The 21,404-nt window shown below is 32.2% G+C and overlaps 1 protein-coding gene across 2 annotated transcripts in view; it reads right to left on the reverse strand.

The window, feature by feature from the left end:
• The window catches only part of USP34 (ubiquitin specific peptidase 34), a 271,113-nt gene that overhangs the window by 1,531 nt on the left and 248,178 nt on the right, over window positions 1–21,404 (reverse strand). Inside the window, exons 69-79 of one of the 2 annotated variants that reach the window (XM_051975343.1) lie at window positions 18,196–18,353; window positions 15,036–15,114; window positions 13,744–13,870; window positions 13,044–13,151; window positions 12,110–12,214; window positions 11,870–11,994; window positions 10,654–10,777; window positions 5,815–5,894; window positions 2,588–2,728; window positions 2,329–2,472; window positions 1,311–1,470 (exon numbers count right to left, since the gene is read on the reverse strand). In XM_051975343.1, coding sequence (XP_051831303.1) covers window positions 1,311–1,470; window positions 2,329–2,472; window positions 2,588–2,728; window positions 5,815–5,894; window positions 10,654–10,777; window positions 11,870–11,994; window positions 12,110–12,214; window positions 13,044–13,151; window positions 13,744–13,870; window positions 15,036–15,114; window positions 18,196–18,353 — 1,351 coding nt within the window. The remainder of the gene's footprint in view (window positions 1–1,310; window positions 1,471–2,328; window positions 2,473–2,587; window positions 2,729–5,814; window positions 5,895–10,653; window positions 10,778–11,869; window positions 11,995–12,109; window positions 12,215–13,043; window positions 13,152–13,743; window positions 13,871–15,035; window positions 15,115–18,195; window positions 18,354–21,404) is intronic. The other variant, XM_051975344.1, reaches the window with a different exon arrangement.

Here is a 21,404-nt window from a genome sequence, read left to right on the forward strand (position 1 = left end):
CTTTTCTGGCTTGGGAGTCAGACTTCCCAGAGTTAAATAAGTTTTCAAGAACCCAAGATCATTGCAACACCCTCAACCTCCATCCTTCAATGAAACACTGGAGGAAAATCTGGCAGGGTTGGATGAGAGTCAGAATTTGTTATAATTATAGTTAACATTTACATGGCCATTACTTTGTGCCAGGTACTGCACTAGGCTCATTACAATTACTGTTCATTTGATGGCAATTTTGACCACTATCGTGGAGGTAGCTGCTATTATGAGCCTCATTTTATAAATGATGTCTTCTGAGGTATAGTAACTGACTTGCTCAAATACAACCAGCTAGTTGGATTTGAACTCAGTTCTTCCTGATTCCAGGCTTGGAACTCAATCCACTCTGACACCTAGAATTTATCCTAATAAGATAAGTTTTAAAGGGAAAATCTTATAAGGGATAAACAAACCACAAATACAGAATGGGGGAGGTATCATTTATCCTCATTTTGTCTGAGAAAGATCTGATGTTTTAGGAGTCTGAACTCAAAATGAACAGTATGAAATGGAAGGAAGCCCAAACTAATATGGACTAAAAGAGGAGACAATTTCCAAGAATAATGGAGGTGCACTGCACTGTACCACTGCATTGCTCTGATCAGAACACAATTTCAACTTTGGTAGTCACAGTTAAAGATGGATACTGAGAAGCTAGAATGTATCCAGAAGAAAAGACCTTCAAATTACGGCATGAACGACTTGGCTATTAAACTTGGAAAAGAGAAAACTCAGTAGGGAAATGATAGCTGGATTCAGGTATCTAAAGGGCCTCTCTGTGGAAGAAGGATTAAGACTTGTTCTGCTTGGTCTCAGATGTTGGAATCAGAAGCAGTGGCTACAAGTTTCAAAGAGACCAATTCATGATTTCAGGAAAAACTTTGTAATAAATGGAACTATCTTAAATGAGAATGGGCTAGAGTTTTGGAAATAATGAAAGCTCCATAATCACTGATCCAGTGATATACTATAAGTCTGTAAGTCTTTTTTTTTGGGTACTGGTTGAAATTAATGGCCAATGAGATACCTTCAACTGAATTCTATAATCCTCACAACTGCCTCAAGATAAATAAGTATTATTTACATTTTATAGAAAAGATTTAGACAGATTAAGTGATTTTACCCAAAGTCACAGAGCTAAGTGGAACTAGAATTCCAGTGTGACCCCCAAATCTTCTAGCACCCTTTTTACTAGGGAACTTTTTATGAACTACATGTCATAATCTTCACTTCCTACCCCACAGAATACAAGTCCAAATTAATACATAATAACCAACCTTTAGTTTTCCTTTCTTTGGTTTCTTGTTCTTGGAGTGAATTTCTTTGTTGTTGACAAGTCCTGCACTTGCTTAAAAGCTCTTGAAGAGTTGGGATCAGAGCTGGGTTCAGCTGTTTGGGAGTGTGCACCGAAAGGAGCAAAGCAAGTGCTCGAAGGTCCTATAAAAATCCATGATAATATGAAAAATTCAAAATTTTGGAGGGGTGGGGGAAAGTGTATATAATCTCCTAATATTATGCTCCTAGTACCAAGAGACCCAAAAAATTACATATGGGGCCAGAGCCAGGTTACAGAGCTAACTAGTAACTTCTAGAAAGAAAAGCAAATTTAGCCAAGAGAAAACAAAAGCCCATAGAAAGGCTTACTATTTCAAAATATAAGCCAAGGGAATTCTACATCCTATTAAGAGAAGATAATTGGGAATTGCAAATTATTTATATTTGACTTAATCTTTCAAGGCATAGTGTTTCATCTATGATCACAGAGTACTTCTTATGTTTCATGACCTGATCTCTAATGATTTTAAAAACAGCAAGCTTTTTCCTTCTATACATTCCTTTCCATCTCACAAGTTTCTAATCTTAGTATCACTGCTGTTCAATACTACCATATGTTTTTCACACTGTTGTTTATTTTCCTGACAGAAAATTATGCCACTAAAAGAAAATAGATGAACAAATCCTGTACTATTCAGTATTTATTGTTTTTACAACATATGACAGTGCAACAATCAGATTAATTTGGACAAAGACAGTCTTAGGCAATGATAGTTTTAGAATAAAGGTTTGAGATTATGTCTTCATTTCTAGGCAACAGGAACTAAGGACATTCCTTGGTTGTGCTTTTAACCTATTGGTTCTAATATTTATTCTGCTGGTTAAAAGTGTGGATCACAAGAGCAAGAAAATACAAAGGTATTTATTTTAAAAGCTAAATTATGCTAAAGCTAAAATTCAAACATATTAAGTGAATCACAAGTAATTTTTTTATATGAATGTACTTTGTCTAAATCTTACCCCATTTAAGGAAGAACTTGCTTTGGAAATTTCAACTCGGTTGGTGAAATCAGATTGTAAGCTCTGATACTGATTTATTAAGTTTGTAATAAGAGTGCTAATCAGATTGGCACAATTTGCTTCAGAAAACACCTGACCTTGAACCTGAAAAATAACACACATTTTTAAGCTTCTAATGGCCTACATTATGAAAATAAAACTTCAATAATGAATAAGAAGGAATGAATTTTTATTAAAAAACAAAAAAAGCAAATCATACCTTTAAGAGGAAGTGGGTCAAGAATGTATATACAAAGTTGTTATTAAGGAAGGTCCTTTCATCCATTAGGATACATTTAATATACTCTGCGAAAACGGGATCTTCACATAAAAGCTTAATGCAGTTTTTTGACATAGCAGACTAAAAATGGGAAAAAGAAGCATTGAAATAATCTAAAACTTTGACATACATAAGAGTAATACATTTCCTATTTTAGTTAAGTGAAATGAAATTATTTTTTAAAATTTGTTTGAATTGAAGAATCATTTGCAACTGTTCTGTAAGACTAACAGCGATATTTTTAAAGTTACCCTTTTCTTTAGATAGTGCTATTTTATAGAGAATCAAGTTTTTACTAAATAACTATACTTAAACATGTTTATAAGTATTCTCATAGTAAAATTAAAACACTTTTATTACTAGGAAGAATTTGGGATAGGGATAAGGGAAACAATCTCAATTTGTGAAAGGTTTAAACCTATAAAATGTTTTTAAAGAGTAGTGGCTTCCTTCATTGCTTAAAAAAAAAAAAAAAGCCAACACTCTCATTACACTATAGCTTTTATAGATAAAAGATTATCTTCAGTGATCATCTTACAGATAAAAGGATTCATGGATCAGAATATCAATTATGTGCTTTGTTCTTCGAGTGCTAAGAAATTTACCTTCAAATAATTCATTTTCTATATACTAATCTGCTTCTTTCCCTTTACCCCCATCCTCTTAATACAGCATAAAGCCCATCTTCAAACAAACTCTCCTTCTTAAATATATTACATTTTTAGATGGATGATGTTTTACTCTAGTTTAAAACTGACAGTTTTACATAAACAAAGTTCTTAAACACAAATGGTGTATTTTAAACAGATGTAATTTTCACTTAATCATTTAAGCTTATGGCTGTCTATAAAAAAATAGACATAGAATTAGATAAAGCCAATAGTTTCCAAACAGAAAGTCAATGTCTCTTGAAAGACAGGGAATTCCTATTATAAATAAGCTAAAATACCTTTTAATGACTTTTTAATTTTAAAAAGTGTATAGATGCAGTTTCGATCCACAAAAATACAGATTCATGGGAGCTTTTCATCAATGCATTTTTTGAATAGTACAATTATCTGTTCAAGAAATTTTCTCAAGTTAAAAGGGATCTGATGAGAACCACTGAGATCAAAGTTTATATTTTTATGCTTTAATTTGGCTATGTAAGGAAGAAAACTGAACAGAAACATCATAGATGTAGAACTGGAAGGGTATAGTTAATAGTTATGAAGAGTTTTCAGCATATTCTTTCACTTGATCCTCACCATAACCTTGTAAAGTTAGCACTACAGACTATTTTACAGAAGAGAAGACAGAGTCACAGAAGTTAAGTAGCTTGTCCACAGTCACACAGCTAAGTATCAGAGGCAATATTCAAAACTCACCCTTCTCCTGTCTCCAAATACCTTTCAATTAGAAAAACAAAAAAAATCCAATTTTTTTGTTGTTCAGTTGTTTCAGTCACATCTCACTGTGACCCCCATCTGAAGTTTTCTTGGCAAAGATACTGGAGTGGTTTGTCATTTCCTTATTCAGCTCATTTTACAGAAGAGGAACTGAGGCAAACAGAATTAAATGACTTGCCCAGAGTAAAAAACTACTAAGTACCTGAGGCCAGATTTGAATTCAAGAAGATGTGTCTTTTTGACTTCAGGCCCAGCATTATTTCCACTGTGCCACTTAGCTGTCATTAATAGACAGGAAGTTTTGTTAGGGCAATTTCAGGATGATAAGAGCATGAGTTCTATTTTTACCAGAACTATCAACTGCTGAGTAAGAGACAATATTCTAAGAACTAGCTAGTTTTAGATTTGGCAAATATGAATTTAAAAATATTGTTTGAGAAAAAGTCCAGAAAGCCAAAGGGAGTCTATGATTCAAAAAAGGGTTAGAAATCTTTGATCTAATCCAATCCTCTCATTTTATTGATGGGACAACTATGACCAAAAAAGAGAGAAAGTAAATTGTACAAACAACTTTTTACTATACCATGCTGGGTAAATTCTCATATTATAACTCAACAATCCAGGATATGTGATCTTTAGTGGAAATTGATTTTACAGGGTTAGGTTAAGACTATTACTTAGTCTCCTTCTTCAATTTCCAGCTTAGATGGCTATAGAACTTTGTAGGTCTGGAAGGGTTTTATAAATATCAAATGGTTTGGTGCTGCTATTGAGTGTGGTGAGAGATGAGAAAAGGTAAAAGGGGCATAAAAGTATGCTGGCAAAAAAATGTTTTGCTTCCTAAAAACAAATCAGGTAATATCAAATATAGAAACAGCAAACACAGAAAAGAGGAATTCAATTAGAAAAGCAACTAACCTCAAAGAGAATGAAATTCAGGGAAAATAAAACAACAACAAAATAAAAAACAAAGAACTAATCCGCTGCTTGAACAGACATCCCATTTTAGTAATTAACCCACAAATGAATCAACAAATATTTATTGAGTGGTTACTAAGTTCAAGGCACTATGCTCTAAACATATTTTTTAACATAAGAAAATTATAAGTGAAGTATCTTGTTTTCACAAAATTCAAAATAAAACTGCCACACATAGAATCTTTTTTAAAAACTCATCAATTTAAAAAAGCTTTTCTTAGAGAAGAAAATCCTTAGGATTCAGTAATCTAAAGGAAGGAAATTAAGGGATTTTTCTTTTAAAAAAAAATATATATATATATATATAAATACAGATATATTTCTTCCCCCAGGCTCTTAACAAAGTAGTTAAGCTCCTATCTATGTAAATTCACTTTTTCTGTGCTCTTGACTTCTTTCAAAGGACAAGTAGGAATCTGGTGCTGAAGTAGTTTCTACAGAAAAGCACATTTGCTAGTATCATAAAGAACAAGGAGAATTGGATAGCGTACAGTGGAAAAAGAAATTACATGTGTTCTTTTCTTAGTATAGTCTTGCTTTGGACTTTTTGGGCCACAGTACTGAGAAATTCAATGTGAAATACTTATTACAAATGCCTTCCTATTATGCAAATATAGTAGAGGGCTGGAAAAGTTCAATAGAAAATAGTTGTCCTATGTTTAATAAAGAGTTAATATTTCTTAGTTTCATTTTACCTACCAATATTCCAAACTTTACCAGTTTCTAGTCAATTTAACTGTCTACCTAAAATGACAGATTATTGGATTAGGAGCTGAATGATCTGAAACTCATTTTCTTTACCTGAGTCTGGCATAGCTCAGTCCAAAGTTTGGGGAAGAGTGCAAGATGAAGTGGCAAACCTTCATAGGCAACTAGGACACCTAATATTTGAAAAGAAATCAGAAGAGGTTACAATTATAAATTACACTAAATGATGCACTGAACTTGCATTATCAATATCATAGCTAATTTTGTTTTGTAACTATGTATATTCGCTATATCTAAATAATGTACTTTTAAGGGGAACAGAATTCATTCAAGTGTTTTTGGTTCTGAAAGAATTCTATTTCATTGATACTTATTGAGTTGGAGGACTAATTAGGAGCAACATGAAAGCTGCTGCCATAATTCACAGTCTTTAGTCCCTTCTGTTTAAGTTAGATATTTTTCAGAGCGCACTTAGAGCTCCTAAGGGAGGAGATGTAAGACTACAGAAGAGTGCAGAGTACTAGAAGTCAGAGTTCTCCTTTCTTTTAGTTTTTTATCTTCAAAGATGGAAGAATTGTCTCAGTCAGTTTTATAATAAAGTGACAAGTCCAGCACCACTCACATTATTCACAAAATTTCTGGCCTTGCCTCAGGCTCCATTATAAAGTCTTGCCAATTTTCCCTTCCCTCTCTTGGAAAAACAGAAATGACTATGTTATATTTCAATACATCAGGGAAGATTTCCCCTTTCTTCTTCATGTGAATTGGTGAAGAACAGAATCAAACTCTGCTTTTTAGGGGAGACCCAAGTTCTTCCTACTTATAGATGAGAAAATTGAGCCCAGAGTATATAAATACATTCCTGAAGTTTATTGATGGAGTGGGAACTAGAATCAAGCCTTCCAGACTTCCACTGTACCAAACTGCTCTTTACTGGCTTGGAACATTTCAATCACTGCCTTAAAGGGGATGGAGTGGAGTGTCTTTTCTTTCCATGGAGATTCTCTGTTTAACCCAGGGAATTAAATATACTTAGCAACTTGTTTCTCTTCTGACAGAAAAAAGGCTAACATAATAACAATCTTTAAGTATTTAAGGTTTACAAAAAAGATTTACATGTATTTTCTGAATCAAATCCTACCTCTGAGGAACTTCTTGTTTTAGTAACTGAACTCGTGTTATTCTTTCAAAGGTAAGGGAAGGCAATTAACAAATCTAAAAACCAACTCTGACCAGTAGCATCAAAAACACCTAAATCCAAGTGATCAGAAATAATTACCAGGCTAGCATTCTAAGCCTTTAATTCTATCATGTGAAAGATTCACTACTAATGGGCTTTGTAGTTCTCCATGGCATCCAGAAGCAACCAAATGTTCCAACATGATCACTTAGAAATGACTTGAGAAGAAGTGAATGCTTCTGTATGACAGATACCACCAGAAAACGCTACGGTTTGAAGGGTAGAAATGGTCATAGATACCTATTCTTATGTCTAGGTTCATGTATATATGGTCTTATTGGTAAACAGAAGCTAGGAAGACTTCCCACCATTTGAGGAGAAACAGATTTGAAGAAGAATATAAGATAATCTTAGAAAAGGAAAGCCTTATAGCTTCCCTAGGATGCCCAAAGGCTTTTTTGGGTAAGCGCGCGCGCGCGCGCGCGCACACACACCCACACCCACACCCACACACACTTCCCCTCCACCCCCCAATGAAATAGATAGAAAGACACACAGATAGGTAGACAGACAGATGGGGAGAGAGAGAAAAAAAAGCTAGAATTGAGGGAACAAGGCCTCATCTAGCCTCATCCCTGATATTTTTACCCTGATAGTTCACCTGGTATAGGAATTCCATTAACTGATGGTAGCTTCTAAGCTCTTCCAAAACTTGGTAAATATTTTTACTGAGTTGATCTGATTCTTTCCTTCTCGCCAAAAAATAACAAAAAAGAAAGCATTTATTTTCCTTAGACATAGAAGTCTGTCATAGGATCTGAGACTAGAATCCTAGGAATATAATCCAGGATTATTTCTGCAGCATGATGAAGAATCAAAATTGAATTTTAAAAGAGGCTCCCATTTGACAAAACACAAAAGCTATCCCTTTTCTATCTAATCCATCAGCAAGTTAGATATCCCAAGATACACATACATACACATACAAGAATAATTCATCAGACCAACAGCTTGCTATATATACATACACCAATCAGGATCTTTAGTCTCTTCATTCCTCTGCCACAAAATATCTGGAGGCCACTAACACATAAACCTTTTTAATGTGAAGTCAAGCCATAACTACCAACAAAATTTATGACACTTCCATTTCTTCTCTTTAGAATCTACCCAAATAAAACTAGTAAAACAGAAGGTCTCTTCTCTTATGTTGAAGAACATTTTAAATTATTGTTCTCAAAGCTGAGAGAACATATATCTCTGTAACTGTTTATTTTCAAAGTTATACTCTACAGTGTGCGACAAATTAACATTTTGGTTTGCTCCTCAGATCAATAGATTAGCAACAGATAAAGTGATTCTACTCATGTGGATTGTATGTCTTCAGTAATATAGATAACTGGTGAATATAAGCAAGAGGAGGCAGAATTACTTATTGACTTCAACTTCTAGATGGAACTACCATAACACCTAGAGATAATGAAATGTCTATTAGATCCCAGGCCTTACCTCAATGACACAGCTAGGTTGAGGTTGCGTGCACTGGCTTAGATTTCATCCAATATATCAAGGCATCCATACTGGATATTATTCCCCATAACGACATCTAGATATAGTAATCTCTCAGAAATAACAGCAATCACGTGCTCTCTAAAGTCCCTGCTAGAAACAAAGTTCTTCACTCTATCAAATAGGGTGGCCAAATTTATCAACACTCAAGGAGACATTAATTTCTCTGTTTCCTTTCAATTATGAAACCACTGAATCTAATGTTAGGTACTCAGAAAAGATTCTGAAAACAGAGTATCATATTTAGCGTAACTACAAATTGGGATATTAGATTCCTGAGTTATTTAGCAGATGACCTATATAAATAGTCCCAGATTTTGAGAATTGTTGTATAGTTGCTTCAGCTACTAATGATGGACTTTTCTGATTTAGGTAGTTATAAGCGTTCTGCTTGAGAACCTTTAAATGAAATCATTAAGAATAAACTTATAACCAGTCAAGCTTTGAATTATATCATATTCTTGTACCTATGAACCAGCTTATACTTTCTTTTTTAGGTAAAATTTATCATTATGAACTGAAGATTTTTTCTGCTCCAGAGGTTGAAATATCTTATTGGGTATTTCTGTTCTGTTCCCACCACCAGTAAGAAATCCATAAATATGAAATACTTTGCAACTGAATGCATGTCATTATACATTAATTCATTTGAATATGATAGCTCTAATGTCCTCAAAACTCTTATTCAATGAATCATCTAAACTTAAAGCCCAACCAATCAAGCTAATCCCCCTACCATTACCATTTCACCATTTTATAAGATAGGAAAGACTGCTAGCTACCAAGTTCTTGCATTTAAAATTAAAATCTCCACCACCTCTCCCAAGATGATCATAAGTGCAAACCTTACTACTTCAAGCCATCTTCTAATATCAATTGGTTTGGTCAGAGAGGGTATTAAAGAAAATTCTATTCACAGTCTTCATAGTTATGTGAATTTTTAGGTACACATTTAGAAAGGTTCAAAGCTGCTTGGCATTTGTGGGTTTTGATATAAATGCTATGTGTGTCAACTTATTTCTAGAACCAGTTTATCTGGCTAATAGAATGCATTTCATCTTAGAATCATGTGATCTAATTCAATGCCATCATTTTACAGATGAGGAAACTGAGGCTTATAGAGGGCAAATGTTTGGCCTAAAGTCACATAGTTACCAAGTGCATGTTACAATTTGTAACTAGATTCTCCAAAATAAATAATTACTTCTGTTGTACTGCACTTCTTTCTGACATAGGTGGTTAATTTTTGTGTTTCCTTTTTTAAGGTTTATATAACTCAAGACATAGTTTCTAGGTATTTCCCATTGTCTTATCTGAACTTAGCCTACCAATGGGAATTTAAATTTAGCCTTAAATCCTAGACAGGGTTAAAGTTCACCACCCAAAGTCCTGCTCTAGTTCTATTATCTTCTAATGTAACAGCTAATAGGGGCATGGCTTTTAATGATATCAAACACTGTGAAAACAGTCTCCTAATATAATAACTGATTAGGATAATATCTTTGAAAAATTATCTTACTAATAATTACCTGGAATTCTTTTAATTAAAAGATTGTTTATGTTTTATTTTTTTATGTGTTCTTCCATACTTCTTCCAATTCATCATTTCCTGAATAAGAAATCTTCCAAATGGCTACACTTTTATTTCACTTTAAGAAACCAATCCTACCTACTCTTGGTAGTGATATCTCTAGTCATAGCTGGTACTTACTGTATTTCTCTGTCTACTTTTTCAATCACAAAAAAAAAAAAAAAAAAAAAAAAAAAAAAAGACTGGGGAGATAACAGAGAAAAGCAGTTGAAGTCTATTTAGAAAGTCACTCATGAACCAGACAGTTTTCCCTATAATATTGGGCAATGCTGGGGCTAGTTTTAAGATCTTATAGATTAAAGTGGTTGGAAGAAACATAGGTCAACTGTTTTAGAAAGTTTTACTCCTTTATTTTCTAAGGCCAACTGTAACCTTGTGCTAGAAAACAACATAGAAAACAAAAATTCTAAGTTGGTGTTTGATTGGCAAAAAGAAAATTTACCCCAAAAATCATAATTATAACATTGGTTTTTGTAAAAAACAAAACAAAGAATTGGGATTTTTTGTAGTTTGTTTGTGTCTTGCTCCCCTTCCTGGATAGTTTGGGTTTTAAATCATTCAGTGGAATTTACAGCTCATCTTGCATACTTACTCAGCTTAACTAATGTTTCAGTAAATTTTTCACAGTTGATTGCAACTCGGCATAATAGATGGATGAATTGATGATAAGAAAAGAAGTAGTCTAGCAGCATACGATCATAAACGTCATCTTTGCCCTGAAGGTTAAAGATGATAAAATGGTTGCACTTAAATTGTATAATAAATGGAAGACAGTATGTGGCTACAGTAATAAGTTTACTGAAATTATTAATGATATAAATTATAATAAGAACTTGGTAAAAATCCTCAAATTCCACTGATATTGTGTTAAGACATCTGTTAGTTCTAATTTATTTTCAGTGAGCAATCAATGTGGCCTTGTCATTTACTAGTACCTATTCTTTCCCACATACTGAATATTAAGTAAAATTTATTTATGGTTGCTAAACCTATTGCTTCAATTACTTATGTATAAAAAAAAATCAACAAAAGAATTCAATTAACTTCTTGGAATTAATGTTGGGTTATTTATATATCAGTCACTATTCAATTTATAAACTAGATCCCATAACTTCTCTATCATAGCTAAACTCCAAAGATAAAAGGGGGGAAGGAGAGGAGGAAAGAAATATAGATGTGGAGAGTTACAGGACGAAAAATTAAATAACAAGTATAGTTGGGTAGGAAGAGAAGCATGCATGGAAGATGTTTAGATCCTCTATCTGCTTTAACTTTCAGTATATGTGTCTTGAAGACAGGGATCAGAGAAAGAGTAATAATAATGATTCTATCAACAAACCATATTAAATTCTTCTCAAGACACTAGGATAGCATTTTGTATACAGTGATATGAGTCAATCGCTGAAAAGGCTATTTACTAAGAAAGGTGATAAAAACCTACTTGACATTTTGGGTCTAAGAGCCACAGCCCACAATCACAGTTGAACTATGGATGACACATGAAACATGCTAAGAATGTTGCTTCTACTTTCAAAACCAACAACTTATGCTCCTTATTTCATACACTAAAAGGAAAACAATATAAATGAATTTTAAAATGCACAAAAATGAACATTTCTAACATATGTCCATTTAAGACAAGAAGACTGTTGTGTTACTTGTCTTTCAATACTCTGAAGAGCCCAGCACAGTGCCTTGTACATAGTAGGAGTTCAATAAATATTAGTTTAGTTGAAATGATGTTTCAAAAGGACAATGTAAATCATCTTGATCTAGAAAAACTTATTTTTTCCTGCATGCCAACATACCTTGTTGGTTTCTACCATCGTGGGCAAGAGGCACATATTGAGTTCAGGACGTGGTGGACGGATATTGCTTTTCCCTCCCATTAGTTTGAGATTTTCACGACACGGGAAATAAGGTCCAAGGGACACTAGGATATTAAAGGGATAGAAAAGGTTATAGGGAAAGAATGAAATTTCATAGATTTTAGTGTCCAAAAAGATCAAATGCCAAACATTAAGATATCATGCTATATATGTACATACTTGGAATATTACTGTGATGATATGTGCAATGGTTGTGCTGTAGAAATGGAACTAGAGTATGCAGGAAATCATGAGGACTCAGAAGCACAAGTTCCTTAAGGACATCTGAAAATAAAAATTTATTTTGGGCATTAGAAATTCATATGTACTGCAATTAAATTCACAAATTCCTAAGCTAGACTAATAACTAAAGAAGTCAAAGATGAGGGGAAAAGAAACTATTTATTTCTGTTACTGGGAGAAACCTTTGAAGGATACAATAAAGTCCTGGATTAGTATAGCTGTTAGGCATAACAAAACCTGACACTATTGAATCCAGTACCTACTTCTGTTGCTTCCACTTTAGTACAACAATGAGTCTCAAACAGAAACAGTTAAGGAAAATGTCTAAAACATGTTAGTAACTTTATGTAAACTTTAGGGATATTAGGCTATGTCAGTAACCTCAAGTTTTGGAAATAAATCTTTTGTATAAAGTTTTTTAAACTGAGAGATAACCCTAATCACTTATATTTTAGGATCCTAGTTCGGTTGGATGACTTCCAAAAAATAGTCTGAATGAATCCCATGAGGCTAGGCAGAGTACTTTGAGGTACAGGACTAATACCATCTTTTACTCCCATTGAAAACATGTAAAAATTACAGATTACTCCAGAAGACTGAGGGTAAGAGTCTTTTAGAAAAATCTGTCCATTATAGACAATGTTTAGAGTCAAATGATTTAGTGACTAAGGAAGCATTAGAATTTAGAGTTCCTAATTCCCAGGTCAATGCTATTCTTAAATGCACAATAATAAATAACTAAATTTAAAAAGTGGTTAAATATTAACTGAGCAGAACTAATTTGATACTATCCTAAAAAACCAAATATATACAGAGAAATATTCTCTTCATTCTTTTCAGGACCCAGGTGAGGCCCTTTCAGGTAACTTACCTATGCATGCATTTCTAAGTTCTGGAGGACTATATGAATTAAGCAGAGTTAAGAGCTTATGGGCAAATTCAATTCGTTCCTGCCACTGAATTAATGCTTGTTTCACATCTGTAAATACAAAATATATACCAAAACATCATGAAATACAAAACAATGTAACTTTCTGACAATCTTTTTTCTTCTGCAAATAAAATACTAACACTGAACACTTTCAAATGAATTCTGGGAACATCTTCTAAAGAGACTTTAATACTTGTATGAAATGCCTACTGCTGTCAAACTTAAATATGATTAATTTCTTTTAATACATGTTTTAGTGATTCTATTATGAATCTCATCAATGTCATCTTCTAGAAAATGAAATACTTAAATTATATACAGAAGAAATAAATCTGTCCTCATTGTTATTTCTCTTGTACTAGAAAAAAGTCATTCCAAGTGGTAAATTAGACACAAGAATTGTCATTTCCTTATGACTTCATGAAAAGATATAGTAATCCTTCCTGTGAGCAAGGAGAGAGGCAAACAATACAAAAAGATAATTCTAATTTAATTACTGACTGATACTCTAGACATTTTATGACTGTATCCTTTCTGTTTCCACTTCTTCTAAAAGTAGTGAAGTTATATAAAGCCTAATCAATCTATTTTCTTTCATTCATGAAATTAACTAAGTGAAAGTAGACAATATTAACCAAACCTTTTCTCTGAAGATAAGGGCGAGTAGACTTCAGAACTGAAAGGAATATGGACAAAAGTTCTACTAAGTCTCCAGTCACATGGCATGCAGTGGCTTCATGATACATCATGTGTAATGTGTTGAATGACTACAGAAAATGGAAAAACAATATGTTTAAATTATAGCAATGACTTTATTTTTATAGCACTACTATAGTTTCATTGTTTATTTTAGTGATCCACAGACACTATGAACAATGCATCTACTCTGAGGGATGTTCAGAAAAAAAAAAAATCAATATTCATATCCTATAGATTTCTTTCTTTTTTTTTGACAAGTCAATAGGGATTAAGTGACTTGGCCAGAGTCACACTGCCAGGAAGTATTAAGTGTCTGAGGATGTAATACTATATATTTCAGAGTCAATCTTTTCTTTTCTTTAGGCGATTACAAAGGGACAGAAAACAGCAGAGGAGGAAGTAAAACAACTGGGAAGTGAGAGTTAACATTCTAGTAGCTATGAAGAAGATTGCACACCAGGCTATTCACAGTTCCCAAAACAGGAAAGTGAGAAAGGTCTAAAAAGAAAGGAATGTTTCCCTCCATTTAGCTAACTTCTAAACTATAGCTTATTACTTTTTGACTCTTGCTTTACTGTTTTAGATCTCATTTCTTTTTTTCTCTTTGTTCCAACAATGATGTCCTTCCACTGTTATCTCTAATGACCCTAACCCGAAATTTTAGCCTTCTATTATATGTTACATAAAATTCTAATATAATACATATAAAATTATATATGAAATATAAAATGACTTAACATGCATATAGGTAAAAATTAAACTTGCTGTTAAACTATTAAACTTAAACCCTCTGTATGAGTTACTCATGTACAAATAGAGCAATAAACATACCCATTCTATTTAGTTAACAAGCTTGTTTTTGGGGAGGGGGGGAGAGAGGAGAGAGGAAATGGAATAATGAAATAAAAATCACTTCATTCACAAATTGATTAAAATGATTTTAAAGTATTAAAAAAATTTTTAAATAAAAATTAAGTAAAAATCAAACAACTTTCCAGAAGTAAAAAAAAAAAAAAAAAAAAAAAAGCATTAAAATAGCCATAATTATCTAATTATATTGTTAATAGAGAATCACAGGTTAATAAATTGCAGGATTTTACTTAACAATACAGTTTCTCCTATACAAACACAAACATATATTTTTAAAAAAGGAATGCTGACAATAGCCCTTTATTTTCAGTAAAAAGTCACTTATAATCACACACTTATGCTTATATAAACATATGTATATACCTCTGTCATCAAGATTAATCCTCGATTAAATATAACAAGAAGTCTATCTTCATCAGATTCTAATAGTATTCTGAAGGCACTGAAGGGATAGAAAAATATTTTCATTTATTTTTAAGACATTAAAAAAAAACTTTCATTTTAAGATTATTGAGCTAGATTCTCCTTCTGGACTCATAAATGACCTAAAGCAAATAATCATTTCATTTCAATTTCTCCACTGATAAAAAAATTAATATTGTTTTACAAGAATTGTACAAAGGTTATGTGAGAATAAAAAATGAAGCTTGTCCAGTACCATGGGGAAAAACCAAACAAAACCAAATTTATGGATAAGTTGTATAACAAAATATTCTGGCAATTTAGAATTGTTTTCCCCATAGAAACAAAGTTAAACTTGCTTCTTGGTACAAATCATCAGAGCTTACTACTTTATTTTAGATGACTAAAATAACTAAAAACTAATTTCTTTAGTAACTACATATAGTATAAGAGAATAGTAGGATGATCACTTCACCCTTGATATCTTTATGACCTCAGGTTGGGAATAAGGAAATAGGTTCCTTTTCTAACCTGAAGCTCCAAGGAGGTAAATAGAGTTATATGGGCAAGAGATGAGTGCTGAGGAGTCGGGAAATCTTGAAATTTAAATCCACAGGAACTCTTTTCAACCATCCATTTTCCCATGTGCAAGTTATAGCATTGGCCTCTACCTGTTATTTTTCCCACTGCAATCACCTGCTTTTGATGGCTAGGGCTGCTCTTTCCTTAGCCCATTTGAGAAGGGAACACAGTATACCCCTTTTGTCCCTTGGATTAAACATATAGCAGTAAATATTTAAAAGTCCATTATGCTGAAAAATAATAATTTTATATTTTAGTATCTATTTATATATTTATAAGTAAGTATTAATCTGAGCACCTGAGTGGTGGTAGTTGGTAAGCTATGTATTCATAACACATTATTACCACAACAACTTTAAGGAACTATTCTGCTCACCATAGTCTCCTGTCTTCACTCATTAAACAGAGGATTACTAATCTAATACTAATATAAACATCTTTAATTTGAGGCTTGTGGTCTAATACATAAGATTTTATTCTTTCTTCAGATAATTAGGAACATGTTAATCAAAGGGAGTTATATTGTTAAAACTTGAGGCTGAATAACAGACTTTTTTTTTCAAAAAGTTCTACAGAGTGAGCTATATATCAAAGAATAAGTAACTTTATTTGATGGGTCATATAAGTCTAATCAAAGCACTGTTACTTTTTAATTATTAAATGTTAAGTCATTTAAAATTATATGTTGGTCTTTATTCAATTGGGCTGAGATTCTCAATTTATAGATTGTAAAAACTTGAATGAAAGGCAAATTGGAATAGTGGTAAGAAAACTAGCCTTAGAAACCTGAGTTTAAATCCTGGTTCTGTGATCAAGGGCAAGCTGCTTAACATCTCAGTGCCCCCAAACAACCTTGTAAGCCTGGCAGTTGGAGACATATGTTTGTATATACTGCCAGACTGCCAATCTGTATAACTGGAGAGAATTTCTATGCTGGGAGTTCCCCCAGATAGAGGAATCCTCTGGGTTAGACTGAGTGGAAAAAAAAAAATCACATTTGAAACAAAGAATCTGGGGGACCAGAAAGGATCTCAGAGATCATTTTATCCAACTTTCTTATCTCAGATACAAGGAAATGGAGAACTGTGACTTGCCCAAGAGAGTGAGAAAAAGATTTTCAGTTTCCACATTCCCAGCACAATGCCTCTCACTTCCCTGATGTATATGGTCTGAGAACTAATTTTTCTTTCTTTTCTTTTTTTTTTTTTTTTGAGAGTGTAGAGTTCTTTACTTACCTCATATAAATTCTTTTTTTAAGATTATTATTATAGCTTTTTATTTACAAGATATATGCATGGGTAATTTTCCAGCATTGACAATTGCAAAACCTTTTGTTTCAATTTTTCCCCTCCTTCCCCCCACTTCCTCCCCAAGATGGCAGATTGACCAATACATGTTAAATATGTTAAAGTATAAATTAAATACTATATCTATCTATCTATCTGTATACATACACACACACACACACACACACAAAAAAAAATATCCATACAGCTATTTTGCTGTACAAAAAGAATCGGACTTTGAAATAGTGTACAATTAACCTGTGAAGGAAATAAAAAATGCAGGTGGACAAAAATAGAGGATTGGAAATTCTATGAAGTGTGAGAACTTAATTTTTTAAGACTATCTTTTCATATTAACTTTCTTCGCAAGTTGGAAATCTTTACATTATTTTCTCCCACAAACAGAAGAAAAAAATGACCAACCCATAGTAAATCAAGAAGTAGTCCAACAAATTGTAACTTAATTGTCCAGAGAGTCTTAACTGTCCAGAAGATTAGGTCTTCAAAGAAGAACTATGAAATTAAATATTTTTTGTGCAAGTCTATCAAAAGGGACAACTATCATTCATTTATATACTTTATATTTCAGGAAATGATGGGAGATGGGAGTAACAAATGATCTACCACTATTCTTTTTCTTAAGCTGATAAATCTAAATGAAAATAGTTATTAATTAAAGCCTTCAACAAACTACTTTGATAGAATTTGTTAACCTAAAAAAAAAAAATTTTTTTTTTTACACAATTATGTATTACACAATGATATTCTGTGAAATCTAGTGTGAACATTGGTCACATATATTAAAGGAATATCTAAGATGGTTCTTTTTAAGAAGTTCATTAACTTTTAAGTTTAAAATATGATTTTTTTCATTTTTATGTTTTGTTATTACAAATGAAAATATTATTGGAATTCTTGTATATGAAAAAGCACACTTTTCTTAAGTTACTAAATTACTTGCTAATCTAAATATGTAAAGTATCCTCTATTTTCTGAAAAACAAATATATTTACTGTTAATACTATAAATCCACAATCTATAAATATTGAATCTGATGGTTCAGGTAAAGGGAATGAATGAAATTATTTCTTTTTTGCTGGTCTACCTTCTAGGATATTATTCTTTTTCAAGCTTAATTAATAATCTCCAACAAAGGGAAGGTATTACCTTGAATTATAAATAATTTAAATGTATGTTCTCACTAAATAAAAGGTATGATTATTTTGGTTTTACTAAAAACGTTTTTTCTTAACCTTATTAAGGTTGTCCAGCAGGAGCGGCCATCCAAGCAACGTAAATAACAACTGATAGTAGTTTTCTTAAATTGTTTAATATCTTCTAACTCCTCCTCTCTCATATCTGGCCTCTGAGCTACAAACAATTGCATCAAATTAAACAGTTCTTCCACTGCCTAAAAAAGCAAAGGAGAAAGAAACAAAAATTAGACACACTCTATCATCAGATCAAAATGCACCAAAATAAGAATTGAATAAAAATAACATGAGAAAAAGTTACAAAACTGCATAAAACCAAAAACTGGTAATGATTAGGTAGATCAGGAAATCTTGAAAAATGAGAAGCTAAAAGACAATGATTATTGTATGTATCAAAACCTGTGGGATCCAATTGAAACTGTTCTTATATAAATCCCTACATTAAAATAATCCTCAAAGATCTTTTTTTAAAACAAAACAATGTAAAACTAAGTTAAAATACAGTGAATATTAAAGATAGAGGAGAAAAAAATAAACTAGATAATCAAGAGATGTGAATTCTTATGTAAAACCTGGACTTAAATAAATATGAAAGTACTAATACTTAGAAAAAAAAGGCAAAAATTCAGAAAATTACAAATGAAAAAGAAGAGAATACAAAAGAAATCAAGAGTAATACAGCTATATACAGCATTTCCTAATTTTTAACAAATTAGAAGATCTAGAGAAAATAGATGATTAGATAGAAATATAAACTTGTTAAAACTGAAATGATAGGAAATAAAAAAATTGAAGGAAATGAAAGAAAAAAGCCATTAAAGAATTATCTCATAAAACAATACCTAACCTATATAGATTGGCAACAGAATTCTTTCAAGCTTTTTAAGAACAAATAACCCCTAAGTTAATAGAGATTATCCATACATATATAGAAATATGGGAGTATTACACAGTTAATATTTTTAAGACAAATATAGTATAATTTAAAAATCAATAATGGTAACATGGAAAAAATATATAGGCAAAATGTCCTAATGAACATAGATACAAAAAAACTAAGTAAGATACACAAGTCAACAAAACACAAAAATACAACAAGAAATTTGTTATCAGGTATAATACAAAAATACAGCAAGAAATTTGTTATCAGGCATAATAGTATCATGTGTAATTTCTGGTTCAACATCAAAAAAACTGATATGAATAAAATAAAACATAAAACAATTTTTAAAAAATTACATAAAGTCAATAAATAGAGAAAAAAAGTCATAAATGATAAAAATAATAAAAAGAATGGGTTAAGAGAGTTTTATCTTTAGAACAAGAGCTATCACAATATCCAAAGGAGAAACATTAGAAGCAATCCCATTAAAACAGGCACAAATAAGGGATACCTACTCTTATCATTTTCATTTGAAATAACTACTGATTAGAGGCAGCTAGGTGGTGCAGTAGTTAGAGCATCAGCCCTGAAGTCAGGAGGATCTGAGTTCAAATCTGCTCTCAGACACTTAATATTTCCTGGCTGTGTGACCCTAGGCAAGTCACTTAACCCCAATTGCCTCAGCAAATATATATATATATATATTTATATTTATATTTTATACATATATATTTTTTTTTTTTTTAAAGAAATAACTACTGACTGAAATCCAGTGGCTGAAATAAGACAGGATTAATATGAGAAAAGAAAAAACTAAAATATCACTTTTTGTTGGTAACTGTACATTTAGAAAAGCCAACCATGGAAACTAAATTATAGGAATTAAATGAATTTTTAAAAATAAGCTTTTTTTAAATTTTCTATTAATAAGAAAACAATACTATATAGAAACTCTTAACAATAATAAACATTTTGAAATATTTGATAATTAACTATCTACCTAGGAATATACATTACCCATATAAGAACTGTAAAAAAAAAAAAAATGACCAAGCTTTCATAAAGGAATATCTAAATAACTAATGTGTGAATAGGTGGATTACTATAGGAAAAATGACAATATTTTCTAGGCTAATTCACATATGTAATATGCCTATCAAAGTACTAAGGGACTAAAAACTTTGGGTTCCACGTGTATTTCATTTCTATTTCATTTCTTTTGTAATAAACCTATTTTTCATATGAACTTTGTGAAGTTGTTATTTCCTGCTGACATTACAAAGTTAACTCCCATAAAAACGATGGGGAAAAAACTAGGGGAAAAGAAACAAAGATTAGTATTTAATAAACCTATAGAAAATAAAAATTGAATGAAAGACGTCATTTTAAAAGAGATGTACATTGGAAAACAGATCATCAAGGGTGGAGTTGAGATAATGAAGTAAGAGGAAACATTTTTTGCCATAGCTTCCCATCACAACTCTACAACCAAATTCTGAACAAGAAAGTAAAGAAAAAGTCACAGGGAATAAATTTTCCAGTATAGACAAGGTGAAGGAGGGGGAGTTCAATATTGGGGTGGGAGCTGGCCAGGAGTACAAAGTGGCAGGCACAAGGAACCTTCTAGTGCCTAGGGAAAAGTTAAGTCTAAACACTATAGCATAAAGAGAACCCAGAGTCTCTGAACTAGTTAGTGCTTATGCAAGAAGAGAAGCCAGTGGACAGCTCTGTTACCTGTTATCTAGTTCTTAAATCACAGATCTAGGGTGGAAAGGAAGTAGTGGGAAGCCTAAGCTGAGTACTTGAGCACAGAACCAATTACAAAACTTAAGAATGTGGCTCTGAGCTCAGAAACAGAGAGCAACATTCACTTTAAGTTCGAGTCTCAGAATAAACCCTCAGTGTAATAACCAGTATAAGAGACCAAGACCAATTTAGTCATTCTGAACCTGATAACATTGAGTCCCATAAGTCTACTAACACTCAACTTTACAAAAGCCAACAGACACAACTTTCAAAGCTCAGACTCAGAGAACAACGAACAAACTTCTCTCCAGATTACATAACCATTCATAAATCTGAACTAAATGCAGGGCTCCACACTATGAAAGTAGCAGAAGTACATAAAAAAACAGCTCAGGTAAGACAAAACCTTTCTCTCCAGAAATGAAAAGAACCAAAGTCCAAAGTAGGTTGGAAGAATGAGCAAATAAAAAAAGAATCCAAAAGAGCTTCTATGAATTGTTCAGAAAACTAGAAAACAGTAAGGCAGAATGAAAGCATAGATGGAACATCTTAAAACTATGTACCAAAATAAGGCCAAAATGGGTACGTGATTTGGGGCATGTAAACTTTTTTGCTACCA

Source organism: Antechinus flavipes, chromosome 2 (genome assembly GCF_016432865.1).
Source record: "Antechinus flavipes isolate AdamAnt ecotype Samford, QLD, Australia chromosome 2, AdamAnt_v2, whole genome shotgun sequence".
Taxonomy (NCBI): domain Eukaryota; kingdom Metazoa; phylum Chordata; class Mammalia; order Dasyuromorphia; family Dasyuridae; genus Antechinus; species Antechinus flavipes.